The 15402-nt window shown below is 37.0% G+C and overlaps 2 protein-coding genes across 4 annotated transcripts; both read right to left on the bottom strand.

Annotated features, from left to right (window-relative positions):
• Positions 1 to 355: 355 nt before the first annotated feature.
• On the bottom strand, positions 356 to 11235 carry LOC116017523 (glucan endo-1,3-beta-glucosidase, acidic-like). 3 transcript variants are annotated; one of them, XM_031258134.1, is made up of 3 exons: positions 11113 to 11235; positions 9755 to 10225; positions 356 to 995 (listed from the first exon to the last, which is right to left on the bottom strand). In XM_031258134.1, exons 1-3 carry the CDS (start codon positions 11189 to 11191, stop codon positions 541 to 543), a joined length of 1005 nt encoding a protein of 334 aa, XP_031113994.1. In that variant the 5' UTR covers positions 11192 to 11235; the 3' UTR covers positions 356 to 540. The 3 variants fall into 3 exon arrangements, with proteins under 3 accessions (XP_031113994.1, XP_031113992.1, XP_031113993.1); XM_031258132.1 differs by lacking the exons at positions 9755 to 10225; positions 11113 to 11235 and adding an exon at positions 2281 to 2437 and having other exon boundaries at positions 356 to 1466; XM_031258133.1 differs by lacking the exon at positions 356 to 995 and having other exon boundaries at positions 9112 to 10225.
• A 1439-nt stretch (positions 11236 to 12674) lies between these two features.
• Positions 12675 to 14997, bottom strand: LOC116015367 (glucan endo-1,3-beta-glucosidase, acidic-like). Its single transcript, XM_031255410.1, has 2 exons — positions 14848 to 14997; positions 12675 to 13805 (listed from the first exon to the last, which is right to left on the bottom strand). The coding sequence occupies exons 1-2, from the start codon at positions 14924 to 14926 to the stop codon at positions 12853 to 12855; spliced, it is 1032 nt and encodes a 343-aa protein (XP_031111270.1). The 5' UTR covers positions 14927 to 14997; the 3' UTR covers positions 12675 to 12852.
• Positions 14998 to 15402: the final 405 nt, after the last annotated feature.

Genomic DNA, 15402 nt, shown 5'->3' with positions numbered 1-15402 from the left:
CTACTTTAAAATTACTGATTTAATATATAAATATATAGGAAAGGGTAATGTTAGGCATTCCTTTTAAAAACTTTCTTCTCAATTTCTCTTTCTATCTGGCAACATCTAGTTTGATCATTTAGTATTTAATTAAAAGTGTGTAAAGTTAGCCAATTCATGACACTCAATAAATATAAGTCACATCATGAAGAAAATAACAGTGAAAATAATTTAGGATGGGTAAATAGGACTTTGCAATAGAAAATTACGAATTAGGATGGAATCTTCTATCTAAACAATAACAATAATGTGTGAACCCAAGAAGAACTGAAAAAGTATTGTATAATTAAGATCATCCAAATTAAATGACAATTCATGAATATAAAAAACAAAACTTTATTGTTTAAACACGTTACAATAATGAACATGTTGAATATAGAAATATATTGCCCATGCATTCTCATATATATTCTATATGGGTATGTAGGGAAGTGCAATTTTAGTTTTAATTTTTGTACTATATATATTACGGAGTATTATTCACTATACTATTACTTGAGCTCAGTTGAAGCTAAGCTGATACTTTGGGCTCTGGTCAGGGCTAAACAGTCCAAAATGCTGCTCGGTTGCATCGCCATTTTTCTCATTTTCATCAAACATGGCGAACAGATAAGTCTCAATTGCAATTCCAGGCTTCTTTGGAGTCCCAGGGTTTCCCTTCACATGCTGAATTAGATTCCGGTAATAAGTCGCAGCATTCTCCGGCGACGCATCCGGGCCGCCGTCCGACGGCCAGCCGCTCTCGGAAACCACGATCGGGACATTGGAACCGCCGGCCTTTTCAACTGCGGCGTACATGGAATCCAGCATCGAATCAAACATGTTTTGGTACCCGACAGGGTTCAGTTGGGTGTCGGTGAATAACGAGAAAGACAGCGGCGCGCTGTCGCGGCCAAAATAAGGGTATATGTTGGCTAGTAAGGGCAAGTTGTTTTGTGCCAAGAATTGGACGATGGGTTCCATTAGGTTCTTGGCTTCGTCCTTGAACACGCCATTTTCGGGTGGGTAGGTGTGGTCTAACACGAAGGAGTAGGTGGCGGTGGAGGCCTTAATTCCGTCCTTATTGGCCGCGGATAATGCGGCGTGGACGTTTTTCAAGGCCGCCAGGGCGTAATCGGAGCCGGTTTTTCCGGGGTAAACCTCGTTGCCCACGGCGACGTATTTGAAGTTGACGTCGGGGTAGGGTACTATGTTCCTTTGGACCCAATCGTTGGCTGTGTCGGGGTTGGCTAGGTCTTGGAGCTTGTCGTTGGGAACATCGACGATGACGCCGATGTTGGTTCCTTTGAGAGCGTCGAAGACCTCGGTGGAGGCATCGTAGATTCGCAGCCCTTCGATGCCATTTTGCTCGTAGAGGTTTATGGTTTCAGCAACGGATGGTAAATTGTTGCCAAGTCTCCCATAACAAACTCCAATGGATTGTACCCCTGGAAAGGAAAAATAGGTTTAATTATATAGAAGAATTGTCAAGTAATTTATAGCTCAATGACTTCTATGTGCATTTTCCAAATGAGATGTCACAGGTTCACTCTATATATGTGCTTCAATAGGTTATGAAAATATATAGGTATGAACAGATATTATTATTATATGTTGGAGTAAAAATTTAAAAATGAAATAAGTTCTAAAAAATTTTCATTTCCCCTTAAGACACTAGTTGAATACTATAATTAAGTTCAACAATTTTAAATGGAAATTAAAAGTTGTATTTTTTGGCCCGTCAATTATAAATCTGATACAGATGATTAATCTCTGAGTTATATACGTGACCATTTTTAACCCTTAAGTTATGCGTGAATTGCTATTTTAGTCCCTCAGGGACTAATCCTGCCACCAATATGTCACTTAATAAAGTGACAAATTTGGTCATTCAGAGACTAAAATCGTCACTTTACACATAACTTAGGATTAAAAATGATTAGGCCTGTAACTAAGTATGTGCCATGAGTATAACTAAAGGACCAAAAATGTATTTTTTCCATTTTAAATTAAGGAAAGATAATGAAGTTGTTATACATTAAATTGCATTAGTTGCTCAACCATTCTTGCTAATAGTATAGAATATTGTATACTAAAGAATACTATAATGCTAGTTGCATTAAAATTTACATAATCTAATTTACTCCTAGTAAAATCATCAACCAATTTACGAGCACACAAGTAATACATAAAAGAGTTGTCACATTAAGTTTAGGGGCATACTATTTCTATCTTATATGATGAGATAGAGTGAAAGAAGACCTGTAATGTGAAGCAACCCAATGAGCAGGAGAATGGCGGCCATGGAGGATTTGCAAGACATCAATGGATGAAGAAGGGCCATGAGGGAAAGGAAAGCCAAAAACAAATATAAAAAAAACCAGACAATTATATTAAAGCTGTATGGCGAATGCACCATATCATGTTTTTTGCTTCATTTATACACCAACTTAAGGCCAAACTTCTTCCGGGTCAAGTACTCTCCGTGGAAAATATCACAAAGTCACCATCGAAAATAAGAAGAAACAACAAATTAAAATAATGGTTGGACCAAGTCCATTTCTCCCGTCTACTATATTTTCTTCTTCTTAATTCTTAGATGCATTTAGTCACCGCTAGCCATAAATGGTGGTAGGGTAATGATGCTATAGAAAATTTGAGCGACGAAGTCACGAAGAAAAGTCTTAAATCAATATAATAAAATTATCAATATATATGGATTGGGAAATAGCTGTTAAATGTCTGGAAAACTTAAAATCTTAATTACAATTTACAATGTTACTCTATATTAATAATCATAATATATAAGCCCTAAATACACTTCAATGGCAAGTTTTAAATCTCTATTAAGAAATTACTACAGACACATATATAATATGTTAACTGCAGAAACATAAATATTACTTTGTGTCTGCAGTTCACATATTATGTGTCTCTAGTTATCATGTTATGTGCTTGTAGTTAATATGTTATGTACCTATAATTTATTTACAAGCACATAAACGATTAATTGAAGATACAAAATATTTTAACTGTAAACACATAATTTTTGGATCAGTCCACAATACAATATGAATCCTGGTCAATATATATGGTATAACAATTGAAGTTCCTGTGAAATTTTTGTTGGTGGAGTGTTATGTGATAGGTAGGGTAGTTGGATTTATAAATTCCAGTTTAATGCTAGTATTATTGTTAGCGTATGTTCTAAAATTTGGGCTATTTATTACTCTGAGCTACTCTATATTAGCAATAATTGTATTAATTTTTTTTAAGAATAGAATAATTGTATTAATAGATTTTGATGAAGCAAATGTAAAATTATAATCTATATCTATACTATTAATAAAATAGTAAAATTTTCCTCTTCAATATTCTCGTCCAAACTTTTCTTAATATTAATTAATTGGATGGTAAAAGAATTAATAAAGCTTAATTGATTACAAAATATTATATGAAAATTATCTAATATCTATTGAATTGTTACCACAAATTAAACTCAATATGTAATTAAAAAGGAAAAATGGCTATCAAATATGCGTAATGAATTGTGAAAATAATGGAATCAATTTTGCATAATAATTGGTAATATTCTTTGGAAATTCTGCGTAATAATAATAGTATTTTGCATGAGCAATGCCAGTTGGGCCCGATAGTTCCAGAGAGAGGACTCAGACAAGGAGATCCACTTTCCCCATATCTGTTCTTAATTGTGGCGGAAGGGTTGAGTGCTTTGATTGAGAAGACTATGAATAGGGGCTCATTGCATGGCGTGTGTGTGGCTCGTGGTGCTCCACAAATCTCACACCTTTTGTTCGCGAATGATTGCTTCCTCTTTTTTCGTGCTAATTCCCAGGAGAGTACAGTCATGAGGGAAATTCTAGATACATACTCCACAGCTTCTGGCCAGCGTATAAACTATGAGAAATCACTTGTGTGTTTCAGTTCGAATGTCTCAACTCCTGTTAGAGAAAATGTGGTTGGTACCCTGGGCGTGGTGGAGGGAAGTACTTCTGGGAAATATTTAGGCCTGCCCTCTCTAGTGGGTCGAAGAAAGAAGGAGATTCTAGGGTTTCTTAAGACCCGCATACTTGCACGAATAAGGAATTGGAATGCCAGATTCTTGTCACGAGCGGGGCGTGAAGTACTACTGAAAAACGTACTTCAGGCAATGCCGGCTTACGCTATGATGGTTTTCCAGTTGCCTGTAGCGCTGTGTAAGGAAATTGAGACTATTATGAATGAGTACTGGTGAACAGGCATGGTTGGAGGTGGGAAGGGAATTCGGTGGAGAACATGGAAGGGGTTGTGTGTACCGAAATCAAAAGGCGGTTTGGGCTTTCGAATGCTGCACGAGATGAACTTGGCTATGCTGGGAAAACAGGCATGGAGACTGATAAAACACCCTATGTCACTGGTTGCCCGGGTGTATAAGGCACGATACTACCCAAACACCTCTTTCTTTGATGCAAAGGAGGGTAGTAATCCTCCTTTTATCTGGAGAGGGATGCTTGCAGTCCAAGAAATTCTCGGTATAGGGTGTAGGCGGTGCATTGGTGATGGGCAAGACACGTTAATAGGCAGGGATGCATGGCTACCCGATGATTCTATACCATTTGTACAAACGATCTTGCACGAGTCTATATCAACTGCTCCTGTGGCGTCTTTGATGAACTCCCAAGGTACGTGTTGGGATGTGGAATGTGTGCATGATATTTTTGATCCCCGTGATGCTAACCTCATTCTAAAAATTCCCATCAGTAGGCGTAAACCCAAGGATACGTGGTCTTGGCATTGGGATCACAAGGGAGAATACACGGTTAAGTCTTGTTATCGCCAACTCACAACTCTGGTTCAAGATGAACGGCCTTGGTCTAGGATATGGTCTTTGCATGTCCCTCCAAAGGTTAAAACTTTTTGCTGGCAATTAGCTTCGTCTTATCTCCCAACTCGTGATGTTTTAAATGCTAGACATGTTGATTGCCATTTGATGTGTCATATGTGTAGGGTTGTGGAAGAGAGTGCCTATCATCTTTTTGTTGAATGTCCAGAAACTCGTAAGTTGTGGTTCACCTTAGGAGTAATGATTGGTCAGGTATTGAATATGGATATCGCTGCTTGGTTCTTTGAATGTATTAAGCTTTTACAAGGTGATTTGTTGGATAGATTTGTTATGACATGCTGGGGGTTGTGGTGTGGTAGGAATGAAAATTATTGGAATGCGACCCCGGTTGACAATAATTTGATGTTGCAGCGTGCGCTTTCGTTTCTGTCTAATTGGAGGGCGGCGAATGAAATTCCTGAAGTGCATAACGCGGGAGGCCGTGATGATAGGTGGGCAAAACCATTACGGGGAAGGCTTAAGATGAATACTGATGCGGCTCTGGACCATAATCGTAATGTTATGGGACTAGGGTGGGTGCTCCGGGATGATGATGGGGGTTTCCTTGCGGCAAAGAATATGCAAGTGGAAGGTTTGTATGCTGTGAGGGAGGCGGAAGCTATGTGTATGCGGGAGGCGCTGAGCTGGCTCAAGGATACGGGAATGGGAGGTGTGGACATAGAAACAGACTCTCAGCTTTTATTTAATGCTTTATCTTGTATTTCCTTTCATTCTGCATTTGGTTTTCTTGTTGACGATGTTAAAGAGTTGGCATCTTTGATAAATGATGTCCAGTTCGGGTTTGTTAGGCGATCTGCGAACTGTGCAGCCCATGCTCTAGCTCGGGAGGCCATTTCGGTGTCAGGTTGCGGGGAGTGGTTTGATACTCCCCCTCAGTTCCTAGGTGACATTTTTGCTCGAGATTTAATGAATTAATTTCTTCCTTTCAAAAAAATAGTATTTTGAATACTAATTCTGCGTACGTAATGAATTGTTGTGAAAATAATGGATACGATTTTGCGTAATATTTAGAAATATTCATTGGAAATTCTATGTAATTGTTGTGAAAATAATGGATACGATTTTGCGTAATATTTAGAAATATTCATTGGAAATTCTATGTAATTTTATAAGGAAATAATGAGTATTCGAATACTAATTTTGCATAAAGATGGATTCTTTTTACTATTTAAGCACTTCCTTATGCTAAGCGTATAATTGTAAACTTCCAACGAAATTCTATGTCTTAGTCTCCTATTTACACCAAATACGCATGGCTTCAACTCAAATCGATATTGTTGGACGTAACTTAATCCTAGAAATAGAAGGAATGCAATCAAGGTTAGAGCGGTGCATACCTATCATATTTCAAAGATGATAAGCCGTGAATTAGCCTATAAGTATGCTTCATTTGTACCAATTTCTAAGTGAACGTTAGGTGTTCGTGCAAGAACAAAGCTTATTTAAGGTATTTATGCCTTGAGGATTGGAAACCGGGACCTAGGCATGTTGAAGCTTAAAATGAGGTCAAATCGGGATGATATCAAGGCAAAACCCTTCAGGAATGAAGGGTCAAAGCCTTAGTAAAGTTCAACGGAGCAACGAAGCAAGGAGTTCGCCAATTCGTGACACTCTGACTAGCTTTCTGATGGTCAAGTGTCACGTTGTTAGTCACGCCGTGACCAGCAGCGTGACAACCTTATGGTCTAGTGGCACCCAGTTGTACACCCATATGGAAGGGGTAGGTTCGAGACTCAGTGGATGCGATATTGACTCTTTGTAATTCAGTAGGTTAAGAAAGTACTTATGAATAGATACTGCATTGTAACAGAGTTCCTAGTAATAAAAAAATAAAAAATAAAAATTCCATGATATACCTTTCATGAAAACTTCGTGTTGTGATTTTGTAGAAAAGTCGGAATTTCTTACAATTGGCCTTTCTCTAGCTTAACCACGAGCTTCCCAATATTCTCTCTCTTCAGTTTGTTGTATCTCTTTGATGAGTTACGTCTGTAGATCGAGATGGTTTTGACATCTTGTAATATTCCGAAGACAGTAGTAAATTTACCCCCCATGTGCCTAACAAAAGTCGTCTTCATTGTACCTTGGTGGGTTTTGGATGGTATTATACACTTGGATCGCATAACAATGTATAACAAGAACCCATGCCAAAATGATGTGAAAAAGCATTGTTCAAGATCAATGTCGAATTACTACTATAAATAGAAACGGCAATTTTATTGTTGAAACGGTTACAATCAATGAGTTGGATTTTTAATTAGGTGAGAAACAACGACATTAGCTTAACCTGCAAATTGCAAACTTGTGAAAGATTGTATCGCAACTACTACATGATTGCACTGTTACGACTTTCAAACATGCCGGGAAGACCTTGCGGTGCAATCGTATACGGGTGCGGTGCAATCCTTCGCAAGTTTAATTTGCAGGTTAAGGTTAGTTTTCACCCTATATATATATAAGATTAGGATTAGGTGCGAGAATGCAGATAAACATGACTAATGACTCTTTTAAAAGAAATTTTATACGAAATGTGCACTTGAAAGCATATAACCATGCACTTGAAGGCTAAAATTTGCACTCGAAGCCACACAAAATTAAAGACAGAAACGTCATTGAATTTAACGATATTGAAACTGTTTTGTTGATAAAGGATCAAAAATGGTCATGTCACAATAATACTAGGACCAAAAGTGAATGTTCTAATAAAAAAAGACTTAAAGTGGATTTCCACCTATAAATTTAGGACAAAAAATGGAATTAACTCTGTTATTGAAGCAATTACACTTACAAAGCATTTGTAAATCTCAGTTTTTGCACTCAAAGGCACAAAGATGTAGTCTCAAAGGAGAGACTATGTATTGAAATATGAAATAAAACAGATGCAATTGAAGGCATAAAAAGATGCACTTAAGGAGAAAAAATGTACACTCAAAAATGAAAAATTGTGCACTCATAGTAGAAATTGTGTACTGAAGCCTGAAACAAAACATATGCACTTGAAGAAGGAAAAATATGCACTAGAAGAAGAAAAAATGTGCACGCGGATACAAAGACAATATGACTTACTCAAATTTATAAGAATGCTGCGTGTTTTTTTAATTCATCTTCAATCTAGACCGTTGATTTAGACTATATCTATGGTTGAGATTTATCCTTTTATATATATATATATATATATATATATATATATATATATATATATATATTGCCATTCTCCTATTGGAAGTGCAATTTTAATATTAATTTTTTTACAACCATTAACATAGAGTTAATTACCGATTTGGTCATTGACAATTTTTTTTGACCAATTAAGTCCCCCAACTTCAAAAATCTTAACCAATTTGGCCATCTGTTCTGTTTGTTTTGCTGTTAGACATCCGTTGAACCAAATTAGTAATTTTGCTATAGTTAAGGGGCCATTTTGATCATCACATGCACCATTTTTCCGAAAAGTTAATTAATAAAATGGTCCCTTGACTATAATGAAATTACCAATTTGGTCCTGAGTTAACGGATGCCTAACAACAAAATAAACGAGGACCAAATTGATTAAGATTTTTAAAGTTGAGGAACTTAATTTGTTAAAAAAAATAGTTAAGATTCAAATTGGTAATTTCTCTATAGGTACCGGAACATTTATGTAATTAACTCATTCACATACCATTACTCGAACTCGATCAGTTGAAGCTAGGGTTATACTTGGACATCTTGTCCGGAGTAAACAGTCCAAAACGCCTCTCGGTTGGATCATCACCTTGGACAGTTTTGTTATTTTCATCAAACATGGCGAAGAGGTAAGCCTCAATTGCGATCCCAGGCTTCATTGGAGTCTCAGGATTTCCCTTGATATGCTGAATTATCAAAATCTCACTGTATTTTTCTCTTTTTATTGATTTCCTGTGGTTGATATAAGTTCATCTAATAATGGTAGTCCAAATCTATCCGCACCTGAAGAGACTATCACACCACAACTAGGCTCTACCTATATTTCGTATTCCCTTTACTTTACTGAATATTTTTACTTTTTTACAATCAGAATGATACGATTGTTCACACCATGATACATATAGTTTCACAATAATTACAACGATTTGGATTTGGAATTGTTTTTCTTGGATCTAAACAACAACGATAATATGAACCAAGAAAGAACTTAATTATTTTATAAGATCATAAAAAATCACAATTAATACATATAGAAACGTAATTTTATTGTTCAAACAGGTTACAATACAATGAACATGTTCAATCTAGAAAATACATTATTGCCCATTCTCGTATTTAGGGAAGGACAATTCTAGGTTTAATTGTTCCACTATATACTTCAATTTATTGAATATACTATTACTTGAAGTTGAGCTCAGTTGAAACTAAGCTGATACTTTTGGTTCTTTTCAGGGCTAAACAGTCCAAAATGCATCTCGGACGTCTCGTTTCCATTAATAGGTTTCTGATTTTCATCAAACATGGCGAAGAGGTAAGTCTCAATTGGGGTTCCAGGCCTTTTCCGAGTCCCAGGATTTGCCTTGACATGTTGAATTAGATTCCGATAATACGTGGCGGCGTTATCCACGGTGGCGTCAAAGCCACCCTCCGACGGCCAGCCGGTCTCGGAAACGACAATCTGCACATTGGAACCCCCGGCCTTCTCAACCGCCGCGTAGAAGGATTCAAGCATCGCGTCAAAGAGGTTGTTTTTCTCGGAATATGAGTTGACTTGGGAGAACAGCGCGACAGGCAGCAAGACATTTGTCGGGTCGCCTTTTCGGGCAAAATAAGGGTATATGTTGGCTAGTAAGGGTAAGTTGTTTTGTGCCAAGAATCGGACGATGGGTTCCATTAGGTTCTTGGCTTCGTCCTTGAACACGCCATTTTCGGGTGGGTAGGTGTGGTCTAACACGGCGGAGTAGGTGGCGGTGGAGGCCTTAATTCCGCCCTTACCGGCCGCGGATAATGCGGCGTGGACGTTTTTCAAGGCCGCCAGGGCGGAATCGGCGCCGGTTTTTCCGGGGTAAACCTCGTTGCCCACGGCGACGTATTTGAAGTTGACGTCGGAGTAGGGTACTATGTTCCTTTGGACCCAATCGTTGGCTTTGTCGGGGTTGGCTAGGTCTTGGAGCTTGTCGTTGGGAACATCGACGATGACGCCGATGTTGCTTCCTCTGAGAGTGTCGAAGACGTCGGTTGAGGCGTCGTAGATTCGCAGCCCTTCGATGCCATTTTGCTTGTAGAGGTTTATGGTATCGGAAACGGATGGTAAATTGTCGCCATTTCTCCCATAACAAACTCCAATGGATTCTACCCCTGCTTGGAAAGGACAAATAGGTTTAATTCTACACGATTATTACTATGTCTCTAATTTTATATAGAAGAACCTGCAAAGTAGCTTAATGACATCTCTATGGCTCGAGGTCACAAGTAGACTCTTTATGATTTAGTAAGTTCAGAAAGTATGTAATAACAGATACTCAAAATTATTTGTCAAGTCTCCCATAACAAACTCCTATACATTTTACCCCGCATCAAAATTAAAGAACATACACCCAAATTTATATGTATGTTCTTACACCATCCAAATGGATGTTTGGTTGGGAGGAAGGAATTAAGAAGGAAAGAAATTGTAATTCAATGAGAAAAAAAAAGACTAAAATGTTCATGTGTACTAATTATAATAATAATAATAATAATAACAACAACAACCGCAAACCGCAAATGTGTCAATTTCATCTTTTTTTCTTTTCCTTTCGGCTGCTGAATTCAATTCATTTGGTAGGGTGCAGGGTCGGGTGTGGGGGGCTATGAATTCCAATTCAATGGGTAGAGAAAATTGTTATTCCCTCCTACCAAACAATATATTTTTCATGGTTGCTGAATAACATTATATTAGAGAAGAATTCCAATTATTGTCAACCAAACCTAATTTTTTTCTATGTAATACTGGGTAAATGACACCAGAAGGATTAACCACACTATGAAAACTCTATATGATGCATTGCATTAGTTGCTCAATCCTTTTTGCCAATAAAACTATTGCATGTTAAAGAATAATGTTACTTCTAAGCAAAAATAAACAATTTACGAGTACGTACGTAATTAATGCATACAAGAGTTAATTGTCACATTATGCTTTGGCGCAATATTATAATATTCTTATATGATATGATTATTGATGAGATAGAGTGAAAGAAGACCTGCAATGTGTAAGAAGCCAATGAGCAGGAGAATGGCAGCCATGGAGAATATGCAAGACAATGAATGGAGCAAAGCCATGAGGGAAAGGGAATTCAAAGACAAACAAATTAATATCAAATAACTGTGCAAGTAAAGCTGTGGTGAATGCACCATTGCATGTTTGTTGCTTCTTTTATAGGCAAACTTAAGTCTATCAATTCCAAGACTTCTTACGGGTCAAGCACTCTCTGCAAAATATCACAAAGTAACCAACAAAAATAAGAAGAAACAAACTAATCAAGGACACACAAAATTATATATAAATGCATTTAATAGCTACTACACATAAATGCTACGTGGTAGGGTATAGGGTATGATTTCGCTATAGAAAATTTGAGCATATATTTCCGAAAGAGGTGGTCAAGTGAGGCAAATGTGATTCTAGATCATATAAAAAAATCTTGAGTTTTCATTCTTAACAATACTTCTTCGGTTGTGTTCACAACACAAGATTTTTCTAGTGCAGTTTACCTCTCCTATGTGATTTGCAGACTAATATATAAGTGCGAGGTTTACACTATACACACACCGCACCCAGGTGGCGGTTGCAGGTTTTCTTGGACATCAAAAAAAAATCTAGCAAAGGATAGTCTTAAACCAATAAAAAATAGAATACAACACTTCAAATGTGATGTTGCTAGGAATAATTGTACTTACATTTTGACAAAGTGTAATATAGGATGAATGTTTTACCCCTAGCTAAAATTTTAGAGGAAAGTCTAGAAACTAGAACCTTATTTGTTGCAAGATTTTGTTAGTGTTCACGGAGTTTAACACATCAAAACATTGGTGTTGACGTCATGGCCAAGTCAATAGTAGCAAAAGTTCGTACCAGTAAAGCTTTAATTTACCAATAGCAAAAGTTTAGGGACTGATGTAGATGCTGACATCACCAACAATATATTAAGCATATGTGTGGCCGACATTATTTGTATTTGTTAATTGTTCTAAATAGGCTCCTATAGGCTAGTCAGTAGTTGTAACTTTCTCCCTCCTGTACATTATTTGTACACTATTTATACTCTGCTTATTCTCATTAATCCACAATTTCAATTCATAACCTCACATGGTATCTAGAGCCACAATCTCCTAAGAAAGTCTTTTTTTTTTCTCTTTCCTTTGTCAACTCTCTCTATTAATGGCACCCTGTCAGCACAATTTGCTCTCAAGGACCTCGGCACCTTACATCATGGGTATAGAGTATAGAGGTTATCACTACTATTGATGGAATTTTTTGTCACAAAGCCAGTATATCACTGATATACTGACGCAATTCAAGATGGATGGTACAAAGGATGTCATTCTTTTTTGTCATTCTAGGCTCTATCTATATTTTGTCATTCTTTTTACTGGATATCCTTACTTCCCTGCAATTAGAATGATACGACTTTCACATGATAATACATTCAGTTTCACAACAATTATAACGATTTAATTTTGAATCGTATTCTTAGATGTAACAACAACAATAATATGAACCCAGAAAGAACTGAAAATTATTTATAAGATCAACAAAATTAAATCACAATTAATACCTATAGAAACGGAGTTTTATTGTTCAAACAAGTTACAAAGAACATGTTGAATCTAGAAAATATATATATTGCCCATTCTCCTATTCAGGGAAAAGGGCAACTTTAGCTTTAACCAATCCACTATATATTTCAATTTATTCAATACACTATTACTTGAAGTTGAGCTCAGTTGAAGCTAAGCTGATACTTTGGGTTCTGCTCAGGGCTAAACAGTCCAAAATGCTTCTCGGTTTCATCCCCAGTTTTCTGATTTTCATCAAACATGGCGAAGAGGTAAGTCTCAATTGGGCTCCCAGGCCTCTTGGGAGTCCCACTGTTTCCCTGGACGTGCTGAATTAGATTCCGATAATACGTGGCGGCGTTATCCACGGTGGCTTCAAAGCCGCCGGCCGACGGCCAGCCGCTCTCGGAGACAACGATGGGCACATTGGAACCGCCGGCCTTCTCCACTGCGGCGTACATGGAGTCCACCATGGAGTCGAAGAGGTTGAAGTACCCGGCAGGGTTTGGTTGGCTGTCGGAGAACAACGCGAAAGACAGCGGGACATTGTTCGGGTCGCCTTTTCGGGCAAAATAAGGATATATGTTGGCTAGCAAAGGTAAATTATTCTGTGCCAAAAATCCCACGATGGGGTTCATTAAATCCTTGGCTTTATCGTTGAAAACGCCATTGTTTGGTGGGTAGGTGTTGGCTAACACGGCGGAGTAGGTGGCGGTGGAGGCCTTGATTCGGCCCTGATAACCCGCCGCCGATAAGGCGTTGTGGACGTTTCTCAAGGCGGGGAGAACGTAGTTTTGGAATTGAGCCGACCCGGAGTTTTCGGCGTAGACCTCGTTCCCGACAGCGACGTATTTGAAGTTGACGTCGGGATAGGGTACTATGTTAGCGGAGACCCAATCGTGGGCTCTAGCCGGGTCGGTTAGGGCTTGGAGCCTGTCGTTTGGGACATCGAGGATGACATCGATGTTTCTTCCTCTGAGAGCTTCGAAGACGTTGGTGTCGGGTTCGTAGAGTCGCAGCGCTCGGATGCCATTTCTCTGGTAGAGGTTTATGGTTTCAGTTACGGATGGTAAATCGTTGCCTAATCTCCCGAAACAGACTCCAATGGATTGTACCCCTGCGTTGAAATGAAATTAAAGGGTAAAAAAGTTTATATAAGATGAATTTATAATAAGTATTGTAAGACCAACAATTAATTAAAACCAAAAACATTTATTTTGCCTAAGAAGAGATATGCGAGTAAATAGAGTATGGTTCTTGGATTAGAAAGTAACATGTTTGGCTCTTGTCACCACTTTCTTGGTCGAGCTCATCACACAATTAAAGTCTTCTATGATGAGATCGACCAAGAGTGAGATTTGATCAGTGTTCACCCTCAGATAGTGGCGACATGTCTCCCTAGCTTTTTAATCAATTAAAAGGGTATTTAAAAAAAAAAATTATTCACCCAAAAATTGCGTGAAGTAGACATGATGTCAAATAATGTAAGTGCAACAATGTTATATTATATTAATGAATGATCTTTTGAATATATATGACAAATAAAATTCCAAAGTAAATTTCATTTGAAAGTTATTAAGTAATATAAAAAGTTCAATTGATATTGCATATCGGTATATCTCCCTTCATCATATTTTATGTGTCTAGTTCGGTTAACGAGACTTGGCTGGATTTATTTTAATTCAATTTTTCATAGTATTAAGTTTAGTATTAGTATACAAAATTTATAACTCCGTATTTAAAAACTACACTAAAAGTACTATTAAATACGAAAAAAAAGGGTAAATTTAAAAATAAGTAAAAAAAATACTAAAAAATAAACAAAAAAAGAAAGAGTTATTTGACAAATAATGAATAATAAGTAGCTAGGACAGATACTCAAAAAAAAAAAAAAAAAAGTAGCTAGGACAGATAAACTAGTATAGAAAGAGTATTAATAATCTATCCAACTAGCATGCATGCATTAATTTCTATCTTAATCCCATAACTAAATGAAGTTGCCATGCACCAAACTTTCCATAATAAGTTACTCAATGTAAAATTAAATAAATAATATGCAAGTAATTATTAAATACGAATAATTGTAACATAATAAAATAATGTAAGTTTTTGCGCAATATTATTTTCTTATTATATTATGAGATAGAAAGAAAGAAGACCTGCAATGTGAAACAACACAATGAGCAGGAGAATGGGAGCCATGGAGGATTTCCACGAGAATGGAGGGAGCAGAGCCATGAGGGAAAGGGAAACAAAGACAAATATAAATATTGAATATATATCTAAGAATGGGGCAAGCTAAGTAAAGCTGTGGTGAGTGCACCATTGCATGTTTGTTGCTTCTTTTATAGGGAAACTTAAGCCTAGCAATTCCAAAACTTGTTACCCGGGTCAAGTATACTATGTGGAAAATTATCACTAGTCTCAACAAAAATAAATAAATTAATATTAATAATAATAATAATGGAGTAAACACAAAATGATATGTAGAATGACTGGACCAGGTCCATTTCTCCCATCTACTCTGTTTTATTCTTCTTAATTCATTGATGCAATTAATCTTAGCTGCCCATAAGTGGTGGTAGGGTATGATTTCTCTATATAAAATTTAATTTGAGCAAAGAAAAGTCTGAAATCAACAAAAATATTAATATACATGGACTGGGAAATAGCTGTTTTTTTTTTAAATTAAAAAAAAAAACAGATATTTCCCA

The sequence above is a fragment of the Ipomoea triloba genome, chromosome 4, assembly GCF_003576645.1.
Source record: "Ipomoea triloba cultivar NCNSP0323 chromosome 4, ASM357664v1".
Lineage (NCBI taxonomy): Eukaryota > Viridiplantae > Streptophyta > Magnoliopsida > Solanales > Convolvulaceae > Ipomoea > Ipomoea triloba.
The sequence above is the reverse complement of the archived record's forward strand: the minus strand, read 5'-3'. Positions and strand labels throughout refer to the sequence as shown.